The sequence below is a fragment of the Cheilinus undulatus genome, linkage group 18, assembly GCF_018320785.1.
Source record: "Cheilinus undulatus linkage group 18, ASM1832078v1, whole genome shotgun sequence".
Taxonomy (NCBI): Eukaryota; Metazoa; Chordata; class Actinopteri; order Labriformes; family Labridae; genus Cheilinus; species Cheilinus undulatus.
In genome coordinates, this window is record NC_054882.1 from 15520678 (window position 1) to 15532979 (window position 12302).

At 38.6% G+C, this 12302-nt stretch overlaps 1 protein-coding gene across 1 annotated transcript in view; it reads left to right on the forward strand.

Moving 5' to 3' along the window:
• Positions 1–12302, forward strand: part of stxbp6 (syntaxin binding protein 6 (amisyn)) — a 112590-nt gene that overhangs the window by 15395 nt on the left and 84893 nt on the right. Inside the window, exon 2 of the mRNA XM_041813001.1 lies at positions 4039–4258. Within this exon, the coding sequence (XP_041668935.1) occupies positions 4105–4258 (154 nt within the window). The 5' untranslated portion in view covers positions 4039–4104. The remainder of the gene's footprint in view (positions 1–4038; positions 4259–12302) is intronic.

Genomic DNA, 12302 nt, shown 5'->3' on the forward strand with positions numbered 1-12302 from the left:
CTATTAAAAAAAGGCTCAATAAATCCCCTTTCTTAGAACGTCCCAACTTTTCATGATAAAGACACCCAAATCCAAGTATAAGGATTTGTAATGTAACACCCCAATCTTGTAAAGCTCTGCCAACTTAAGCACCCATACAAAACAAAGCTGAATTAAACAGTGGATTAGTAAAACATTACCTCTGTAAGCCTATGCAAGTGTTTTTTTAAGGATGACTGCTTCAGCTGGGGAATTCTTTACCTCCTTTAACCCCACACTACAGAGTCTTTTCTGCTAATGCAATTCAGTCTGAAACCATGACTTAATGCTTTGTTAGAAATTACCATTTAAATTATACTCAACAAAAATAGAGTGGTTAAAGCTAAAAAAAAGAACTTCCTGCAAAGTCATTTTTGATTGCATAGTAGTTTTGGTATTGTGTCCAAGTAATTATGTTCCACTGCGGTCGGATTCTTTCCTCCAGCCTGACGTAATCCGGCTTTCACAATGACCACTAGCCAACAATGGCTACTTTTCAGGCAGTAAGTCTGGAGGAGGAAAAGCTGGCTTTTGTGCTTTTAACAGCTTGTGTAAACCTTGTACTCCTGCAGGATCTGCTTGTTTAATAATCGGTGAATGAAACTTTGACTCCATGTGCTTCTCCTTAGCTGCTGCACACTCATTATAATCTTGCTGTGCTGCAAGAAAACCGCTTTGTGCTCTGTTGTTTATTAGCAAGCCAACTTGATGAAGGCATTGTTTAGCAGTCTGGCCGGCTTTGCCTTGCAGCAGAGTAATTCATTGTCTGGTTCAGACTGACAGATAGATTGCTTCATCAAACTGAAATGTTTGGTTGTAAGTGTGTACTTCTAAGAGAGTGATTAAGCTTGATAGGTCTCATGAGATCACTTCCACATAATTAACCCACTTCTTTGTGACTGTATACTTGATTTAAGCACAGGTAGGCCAACTAAACACAGATTTCCCTGACACCATCAGATCCTGTTGTCTCTCTTGTGGTTTATTTCAAGTCACCAAGAAATGAAACAAGTCAGAGTTGGCTTGTAATTATAGAAACATGGTTGCTGTTCTGTTTCATTGAGACACACTACTTCTCTTAACAGTTTCAGCTGGAGTCATTTCATCTCTGCGAGTGGCGGTGCTTCCAAGGAGAACATTGGCAAAGCATTTAGAGAGCTGGAGCGTGGAGACCAGCTGCAACACAAAGACATAACCATTCAGACTACACTTTAACGTGCAATACACTGGGAGCAATAGAGGGTGTGTGAGTCAGATTGGCTGTGTACGTTGGAGACTGAGAGGAGAGACTGGCCTGAGGCTGAGGTTGTGAGCAATCATTAGGTATAAGCTATTAAACTTTATTTAATAGAGCGATTTCTTCTGCTCTATTCATGTAAATTTAACATCTGTCACACAGCGGTTGATTCACCCAAGCTACAGAAAACTTGTTTTCCTGACTCTCCTCACGAGCCGTGGTCTTACAATGGGTAGAAACATTCCAAAGGATCTCTATATTAATGTGTGTATTTGGTTAGGTCATGACTAAGGTTGTTAAATTTTTGACACTTCAGTACATGTGCTTAAAAATCCCTGTTCTCAACTGGTGGGTCAGGACCCTAAAGTGGGTTGTAAAATCCTTTTTAGTGGGTCTCAAGTGTGTGCCTGGAGAAAATGTGCCAAAAGTCAATGAGAATATTTAAAAGGATGCTTATTTTTTCCTGTCTCTTTGATTTATCACATGGTTTGCACTGTCTGGGGTCCAAACTTTGCTGTTTTTCCTGAAATAAATGTGATTAGTTAAAAAGTGTCAGAAAACTGGGACACAGTTTCTCATTGAGGAGTTAATCGTACGGATGGGCAGTTAATAGAAATTTAGATTAGATGCATTATATCCTTTAGCTAAAATGAAACCCACACATCATGCAAACATTGAAGTGACAGTTTTGTTTTTGTTTTTTTTGAGAATATTTTGCAAAAACTCTGCTTTCCTTTTATCTTGTACAGTGCAGTGAAAAAGTATTTGCCCCTTTCTGGTTCCTGATTTTTTTGCATATTTATCACACTTAAATGTTTTGGATCATAAAACCAATTTCTATATTTCACAAAGACAACCCAAGTTAATAGAAAATGCAGTGTCTGAATGATTATTTAATTCTTTAATGGGGGAAAAAATCCAAACCTATCTGGCCCTGTGAAAACGTAATTGCACCCCTTATTAAGTCATGAGTTAATTGTGATTAACCACAGTTCTTGAAAAGCTGAGTTCAGTTTAACTGGCCACACCCAGGCCTGATTACCACCAGATTTGTTGAGTCAAGAAATCACTTAAATAGAAGTTGTCAGACAAAGTGAAGTAGGCTACAAGATCTCAGAAAGAATTTCATAATGCCATGATTCAAAGAAATTCAAGAAACAAAGCGATTGAAATCTATCAGTCTGGAAAAGGTTACAAAGCCATTTCCAAGGCTTTGGGTCTCCAGGGAACCATGATCAGAGCCATTATCCACAACTGGAGAAAACTGGGATCAGTGGTGAACCTTCCCAGGAGTGGTCGCCCAACTTTAATTACTCCAAGAGTGCAACGACGACTCATCCAGGAGGTCACAAAGGAACCCAGAATGACATCCAAAGACCTTCAGGCCTCACTGGCCCCACTTAAGATCAGTGTTCATGACTCAACCATAAGAAAGATACTGGGCAAAAATGGCATCATGGGAGGACAAAACTACTGCTGACGAAAAGGAACACGAAGTCTCATCTCACATTTGCCAAGAAACATCTTGATGATCCCCAAGACTTTTGGAGAAATGAAGAAAGAAGATGTTAGATGTGCACCAAAACTTCTGCACACACACGAAGGAAAATTCGGGACTTTGTCTGCAGAAAACATTCAGTACCTTTTTCAGGCTGCTGTGCGCCTCTCTGCTCCGCTCCCTGTCACAGCTTCTGCTCCCTCTTACTGTTTGATTTACTAGTCAGCAAATATGTTTTATGACCTCTATTTAGCAGCTTTTAAAAATGCACACATTAATGTTAGTATCCGTCACAGATAGATAGAGAGCAGAGGCGGGAGACAGTGATGTCTCCTGGACCGTAAAAATTTTTCTTTTACATCCTGACTTGTAGACTGATGACAGTGTCACAGTCCTGGACAAACACTGACACCAATAGCATGACCTAAATATGCAAAAATAACAAAATACAGACACTTCTGCAGACACTTCTCCTGTTTTTTCATGATAATTCAGAGGGAATATTTAATCTTAGGTAGACCCTATGCATTTTTATATTATTAATTTTCCTTTTTATTACTATGAACAGCATGATAGATTTTGGTCTGTGCATACTGTTTAGTGAAGCTTTCTTTTGTGCAGGTTGGGTGTCTAGGATGTCATTTTTGTTGCATTGATATTGAAACAAGTGTAATTATTGTTTGATTTTAACTTGTAGGGTAATGAAATTCAAAATTTCATAACTGTAGTTGGTAGCATGGAAAGAAATCGTCTCCAAAACTCCAAAACTTTGCAACAAATCTCTTTGCTCTTATTAAATGAACCTTAAAAAATGCATCATCTTTGCTACCTGTGTGCTGTGGGCAACAACATATGACACAGACCAGCTGAGTGATATCTTTGTCAGCAAATTTCCAAATTGTCTTTGTGCAGCTTTTGTTGGTGATATTGAATAGTCATGGGCATAAAAGATGCAAACTATGGTCCCATGCATATGTTTGATTATCTATCTTTAAAACTTGTGTCCACTTCAGGTCAGCCAATGAACATTTTTTCAGCTCACACTGTGGAGATGTTGTGTTTTAAAATGTTAATTTCATAGGGACTATTTTATTGGGTGGAAGAGTATAATACAAAGTTTAACAACCCCATTTTTGGATCAGTCAGATGACAGGAAAGGAAAGTAAGGAAGTAGGTTTGTCATTTATAAGACCTTGGGGACTTCCTCTGCTCTGTAAGTACGCCTGCTCTATCTTTCTGGCTTTATTTCAGTGGTTGTTTTTCCTTCCTCTCATCTCCTCTGCAGTGAAGGGTGCATCTTGTCCTCTCCACTTCAACTGTTGCCAGCTGATCACTCCTGCCTGCCTCAGAGATGAGTGCCAAGTCAGCCATTAACAAGGAGGTCTTCATACCCCATGATGAAAAGATGCTTGCTGCAGTGCAGGTGAAGCGGAGAACCAAGAAGAAGATTCCCTTCTTGGCCACGGGTGGTCAGGGAGACTACATGACCTTCATCTGCCTCTCAGGTCAGGAGACAAATGCATTTCTCTTCTCTTGGCTCTCTTATCTTTAGATTTAATGGTATTAAACTCGCTCTTCTGTGCTGTTTGGTCCCAAAGTCACATTACTGCACGTCTCCCTCAATTGTCCCCCTAATGTTCACACTGATGAGCCTGTTTACGTTGTTCTGCCAATAGGATGACATGCTAATCAATTTACTGCTTGGCTTCAGGTCAGCCCTTTTAAACGGATTAGATTTACACTGAAAATAACCAAGTGTTGTAGCAGAAACTGAGAATGAAATAATTTTCCTGAGTGAACATTAGATGAGATATTGCTTGTTAATAGAATAAGCCAAGAATGTTATTCATGAATAGAATGGCTGAAGCCTATTAATTTCACTGCCAGCAGAACTGCTTATGAAGATCACTGGCATTTCTTAATCCTACCATTTAATGTGTATTAAACTCTGCTTTAGCAGCAGGAGATCATATCGCTGAATGTTTAAAGGAACTTCATGGTGACTTGGAGGGATTTTATCAGCGCAGTACAAAGGCTGGTACAGTTTCTTCGTGCTTGTTTCAAATTCAAGGTTGCCTCGCTATTCAGCACTGAGCTGCAGTGTTTTCATGCTGAGGCACAAAAAAATAAAAGGCAGCAGTGTCAGCGCCATGACACGAGTTAACCAGAGGATTCTCAAAAATGGACACTGCTTTTCTAAAGGTTTAGGATGAGTCATGTCTCCTTTCAGGAAGAAATGGTGGTTGGTTGATGTAATGCCAGTCTCATCATCTCCTGAGCTTTCACCTCTGCACCCCCGTCTGAGCTCTGAGGTTTTGAAGTATACTGAAGTCACTGAAAACTCTTACTTCTCCCCTGCTACAGAAAGACCTGTGAATTATCTGTGGAGCCTCTATGAAATGTTTTAGCAGTGATTTAAAACAAAAACACAGGACCTTTTAAGGATATATTGGAATAGAAAGTTGTTTGAATCATTATGGAAGCCAATATCTGCCACTTAAAAAAGACAAATGTATAAATTAGGCAATTCTTTAGTCATAATTATAAGATAAATAGTCAAAATTATGAAATAAAAAGTCAAAATTATGAGAAGAGAAGTCAAAATTATGAGATAAAAAGTCATAATTATGAGATAAAACATCAAAATTATGAGATAAAAAGTCAAAATTTTGAGATAGTTATTACTAAAAGATAAGACAAAATTAGCCTATGATAAAAGTAAAAATATTAGATAAAAAGTCATAATTATGACACAAAAAGTCATACTTTTGAGATAAAATGTTCAAACTATGAGAAAATAGTGGAAATTATGACAAGAAAGTCATAATCGTGAGATTAAAAAGTCAAAATTATGACACAAAAATACATAGTTATGAGATAAAAAGTTGAAATTATTAGAAAACCGTCAAAGTCAAGGGATAAAAAGTTGTGATTCTTAGACAAGAAGTAATTTCCTAATTTTGACCTTTTTTCTTGTATTAATTTTTATTTCATACTCTCAAAGTCTTAGGAGAATTTACTTAGGAGTAAATTTGACATTAATCGTCTTTGTATTGACCTTAAATTTTTCACCGTTTATCAGGAATAGGCTGAACTCGTCATGGTAGCAAAGACGCTGCAGAGAGCTACAGTGACATCTTAGTGCTTCTCTGCAGAGCATTCATGTGTGAACAAAGCAAACCTGTGTGTATGACCCTGTGTTGGCAAGTGGACACAGAAAAAAATCCCATCTTGTTTCTCCAGATATTCAGAATGGCGTCAGGTTACCTCAACAGTGCAAACAGGGGTTTCAGTTACATTTACAGGGATCTGAAACGGCAAAGCTGTAAATTCAGTCATTTCAAGGGGTTTCAAATCAGCTCTTGCTGGACTTTCTTCTTATGATAAATCATTTCATTGATCATTTCTTTATCCCTCTGGTTGTAAATTTTAGCCTGAGTTTAAAAGCAGTGACTGTGAATCAAATTCTAACAGTCTGTGTTTAGACCAATAATTTTTATTGGAAAATACTCCTTTGTTTCTGCCGTGAAATGTTGACCATTTTCAGATATTAAAAATATCCCCTACATTAATTTTTTGTCTTGTAATTGAGATGTTATGCAGATAATCAAGGATTTATAATTCTATCAACATTAACTGATGAATTTAGTTGAATTCATATTTATTCTTTAAACCTGCACAGCCGGGCTGATTCTGGCCACATTATTGTGAGTGGCAGTCGAACCAAGACAGAGAGAGAGCGTCTGAGGCCGGTTTAGCCTTAAATCTGTTGTGATGAGTTGAAGGGTAGCCAATTTAAACTGCCTTAAAGCTGCAATCATTGGAGGATTTATACCACTGATCTCTGCATCGTCTGATTTAAACAAGATAAGCTTGCTCTGAATGTGCTGTAAGGCTGAGGAGGCCTTACTTTCACTGGCTTTGACTTGACTCATAGGTATTTGTAATTTAACTGAAGTATTTCTGATGTTAGACTGTTTGACCTCAGGATGTTTAAGTTTATTTCTAATATAAAAAAGCTGATTAAGTGAGTCTTCTGTTATCTACAGGGGATGAAGGAGTTGGAAGAGAAAATTCGTATCCTATTGTCTATAAAGGAATGCTCTGTATACAACCCAAATTTCAAAAAAGTTGGGGCACTGTTTAAATGTAAATAAAAACAGAATGCAACAATTGTCAAATCTCATAAATCCATATTTTATTCACTAAAGAACATAAACAACATATCAGATGTTGAAACTGAGACATTTTACCATTTCATGAAAAATCTACAACTCAGAAAAGTAGGGACAGGGCCACGTTTACCATTGTGTAGCATCCCCTCTTCTTTTAGCAACAGTCAGTAAACATCTGGGAAGCGAGGAGACCAGTTGCTGGGGTTTTGGAGAGGAATGTTGTCCCATTCTTGTCAGATGTAGGATTCTAGATGCTCAACTGTCCGGGGTCTTTGCAGGATTTTTCCTTTTCTGTTGGTGAAAGGTCTGGGCTTCAGGCCAGTACAGCACCCAAACTCTTCTACTGTGAAGCCATGCTGTTGTGATGGATGTGGTATGTAGTTTAGCATTGTATTAGTGAAATATAAGAGACATTGTCTGAATGGGAGCATATGTAGCTCTAAAATCTCTATCTACATTTCAGCATTGATAGTGCCTTTCCAGATGTGTAAACTGCCCCGCCACAGGCACTAATGCAACCCCATAACATCAGAGAAGCAGGGTTTTTGATTCATCTGACCACAGAACAGTTTTCTATGTTGCCTCAGCCCATTTTGAACATGCTTTGGCTCAGAGGATCGTGTTCACATATGGCTTCTTCTTTGTGTGACACAGCTTTAACTTGCCATTTGTTGATGGCACGGCCAACTGTGATGACAGACAATGATTTCTGGAGGTGCTCATGAGCCCATGCAGTGATTTCCAGTACAGAATCATGCCTGTTTTTTATGTATTTGCTGTAAGAGCCCCAAGATCAAAGAGGAAGCAACTAATATCAACTTTCAGTCTTGTCCCTTGCACACAGAGATTTGCCTTCTATCAAAGTATTTGCAATTTTACATTGAGAAACATTTTTCTGAAATTATTCCACAATTTTTGGACACAGTTTTTCACAGATTGGTGGTGAAGCTCTCCCCATCTTTACTCCTTACAGATTCTGCCTCTTTAAAATGCTCCTTTTATAACCTTGTCATGTTACTGGCCAATTAACCTAATTAGTTGTATCATGCTTCTCTTGTTTTTGATTAGTACCACTTATTTTTCCAGCCTTTTGTTGCTCCATCCCAACTTATTTGTGATGTGTTGCTGCCATCGATACAGCAAATTTTTTCCTTGGAATGGTAAAATGTCTCGGTTTCAACATCTGATATGTTGTTTAGGGCTGCAACAAATGATTATTTTTTATGTCGACTAATCTGGTGATTATTTTTACGATTGGTCGACTAATCGTGGCTATTTGGCATACTATTTTGGATCCCTGTTTTACCTTGCCTTCTTATGCATGCACACCTGTGAAAACTTAATGGTTTAGCAAATTGACATGACATGTCAAGTTGCTACATCATCAAGGTTTGTTTTTCCTCTAATATAAAAGTATTGAACGGATAACTAAAGTAAATTGCACACTAAATAGCGTTACTGAAAAAAACGTTACCCTAACAAATATCAAATATGGTTTTCCGACTGATTAACGTACGGCACCAACGTTATAAGTAGGCTACTGGAATTAATCCTCGTGCCTGAAGCACAAAGGGCTCAGTAACTAAATGCAAAAGATCTAAAAGATATTCATGCAACTTGCAAACTTGCCCACTCGCGGTATTTGAAGACGCGGCAGCTACAGTGTGTTTACATTTTCAGGTGTTCGTGCCTTGCCGTAGTGCTGCCATGGTACGAGAGTTTGACTTGACACAGTTTGCAGTTGACTTGTTTCGCCAATTTGTTTTCTGTAAAATGTTCCCAAACTTCAGAAGCCTTGGGTCAGCTTTTTGGTGTGTTCTCCGTGCTTTCCGCCGTGCTTAACTTCTTCTTCTTAGTTTCTGTGAATAATGTAAACAGTGGGTGCGATACTGCCCCCACCACTTCCTTTAGTGAACTGCAAGTACAGATGAGTCCTTACCGGCCGGTACTAGATTTTACCAATCTAAAAAACAATAATACGACGCGTCAACACTTGCATTCCCACGTCGACAAATTTTTATAGTCGACACAAATGATTATGTCGATGAATCGTTGCGGCCCTAATGTTGTTTACCTTCTATTGTGAATTAAATATGGGTTTATGAGATCTGCACATCATTGCATTCTGTTTTTTTTTTTTTATTTCACACAGTGCCCTAACTTTTTGGGGACTTGGGTTGTACTTGAGTGGAACTTGGAGTTTAAAAAACTCAAAAACTTTTCAATTGTCTTCCATTTACTCCCACCATAACTTCAGTCAGAAATATCTCCTGTCTTGTCTGTCCTACAAGGCGTTTTCAGTCGTCTGCTCCTTACTAAGCTGCTGTTCTCTGTGACTTGTGGGAGCACAGTAGTGAAGACAGGCTCTGTTATCCAGTTCACTTAGTCATGTGGCATTTCTTTAAACCATTCAAGCATTGTTAGGAGTTTTGTGTGTGTGTGTGTGAATGTGTGCAGTGTCGCACCAGGCTGCGCCTCCCAGCTACTGGAGATACAAGGCTGGTGTGTGAGACTTAGAGTGTTCAGTATGTGTATAAATATGTGAGAGCACTGTGTATGTATATAAGGGTGGGGGAAGGGGGTCACTGACAGTCTCATGGCTACAGTAGCAGATAGTCAAGGCCTCAGGGCCGTACAGTGGCAGAGTTATGTAATCTGTGGTATGTCACAGCTAAAGGAAGCCTCTAGAATCCAGAAGCTGTACTGTACAGACAGCCGAGGGCACTTTATTCTCAAGATGAGCAGGGTGCCACATGAAACACCAGGCTTTCACTGCTGCTAGAACTCCAGGATCAGTCTGCCATAAGATCTGCCTTGTACTGTAAATCACCAGCTGTTAAATTGACTGCTGTGAAGTTCTTATCTCCTAGGAGTAGATCAATGCTTTCACAGGCATGCAAGATGGATATTATGCAATTGACCCTGAAACCGCTGCAGTTGGTTAAAGCCTCTCTTTAGTGTGGGTGAGTCTGAGGCTTTGAGTTGGCTTTTGTAGAACATATAGCTGTTTTTATTCTTAGGTGGAGAGCTACGTCTATCAGTGGAACAACAAGGTCTGGACAGCTGCCACTTTTAGAGTGCTTCTTGTTTCAGTCTTGCATGCGGCTCCAGGAAAACAAGACTGCTTTGGCTCACATGGCCGACTTTTGTTTGGCTTCAGGGTAAAAATCTTTGAAATCAGTTGTGTGTCAGTGAGGCGGAACAATAATAATTTCAAATTCTCTGTAGAAATAAACAGATTTTTGTACTTAAAACCTTCGCAGCATTATTCAATTTGACTCACTAAAGGCAACTACATGTTTTGATTTACTACTAGACTCAAGGAAATAATAGCTGTTTGGTAAAACTGGGGTGTTCTGCTTTACAGTGTTGGCACCAACTCTGATTTGAACTGTTTCAGAGCAAAATCTTCTTAGCATATAAGAGAGGGAAAGATCTGACAAGATTGGCCTTTTGAACCATCTGATAATCTGGCACTTGCTGACTTTGGATGAAGGGGGGCCTTAGGTCCAAAGTCATCATTTATCCTGTAGTGTGTACCCTGTTATAGTCAACTACAGGTCTGTACGCAGCACTCAAATTTATATTGTTGTGTTGATTCAAATACAACCTCAAATCTAAAAATAAAATATGGATTCATGAGATTTGACAATCAGTGCACTCTGTTTTTGTTTGCATTTTACACAGTGCCCCAACTTTTTTGGAACTGGGGTTGTAGCATTTTTCATGTAACCGAATTTGGCCAAATTCTTAATGCAGTCTAAAGCCAAACACTGCTCTCTTTTATAGCTCTTCAGCTCTCTGACCAGTCTACGTCTAGCCTGTGCGCTGCTGTGATTTCCAGGATCTCTTTGATCTTAAACACAAACATGTTAGTGCACACAGAAACATATGATAACGCTTTCACAACAACATCAGGGGTCTTGATGACCTAGGAGTGTGTTGGAGTGAAGCCAGAAGTTCAACACGGGCCGAGCTGGATAGAGAGCTTTCTCTTTGATCACAGGGTTTCATGCGGTGCCTTTATGGCTGGACCTCAGGGCTGCAAACACTGGACCGCCCACAGAATGTTTGGCAGGAGAGACGTGAGGCCAGTTTAGTGTGATATGACTGTGAAGGATCTCTGCTGCAGATTATTAGTTTACATGAAATCATTTCTTGTTTACTTTGGGAGGATAAAATTTTCTTCCCTTTCCTACTTGAAGCGATCCTGATCATTTTCAGCACCTTTTAATATCAGCTTTATTACATATATATGTGGTACAATTGTACTTGTGTTTTTTCAATAGAAGACTCAAACATTTTCAGGTAGAGAAACAGAGAGAGGAACGAGGGAACCACTTTGGTTTTCTTATATTTTAAAATGTCATGTAAGATACTGCCGCGTTCTTGTATTTAGAGGGCATGTAATCAAGTCTCATTGAATCTCTGTGTTAAAATGTGACTTTTCTGTGTGGGAAGAGCGTGGGCATCTTTGTTTATGAGTGTATTCATGTGCAGTGTGTTTATGCAGGCATGTTATTTTGTGGGTTGGCATACATGAATAATGTGCGTAGGCTGAGTCTCATGTATGTGACGCTGAATACCTCATGTGTTGTTTGTATTCCACTCCTTATCTTGAGTGTTTTTTGTCTGTTCTTTTTCTGTTGCTCAGTGTAACCTGGTCAAACTAATTTTAATATTCAACAAAGTAGGCCGCAGTAATCAGTTCTTTTTGAAATTGAGTACTCTAATGAGAAATATTGCATTTTTTTACTCAATCGCTTTTTCTTTTTTCAAGAGAAATAGAACCAGACAAATAAGAAAAGCAGATGAGTCCTTTAAATGAACTATTTTATGTTAAAAATAGGTTTAAACACGTTCTCTAAAGAAAATATGTTTTACACTGCGCAATAATGTTCTGGTGGTGGTTTACATTTATTAAAATTAAAAGGAAGTTAAATAATTAAATTAGAATATGCCACACTTGGGATTTAGGGATCGAGGGAGCGATTAATTGGTCTAAATGCAAAATTCAATCATACATAGTTCTCAGTCTTTTCACACATTTACAGTCAATGACCTTATCAAAGCTGCTTATCAAAGCAGCACATAATAATGCTGTAGTGTAAAGCCTTCTAAAAAATGTAAAACCCTTTTGTTAACCAGATTTGAAATGGTTACAAGTGGCAAAACCAGCAAGAAAAATGATTAAAAGGGGATTAAAAGTTGTAAAAATGGGTGAAATGCAGTGAAATATGCAGAAATTGGTGGAATAAGTGGTGAAAATGGGTTACAAGTGGGAAAAACCAGACAACAGAGTCAACAATAGGCAGAAAATGGTAAAAATGGGTCAAACGTGGCAGAATTAGGTGAAAAATAAGGTAAAGTGGGA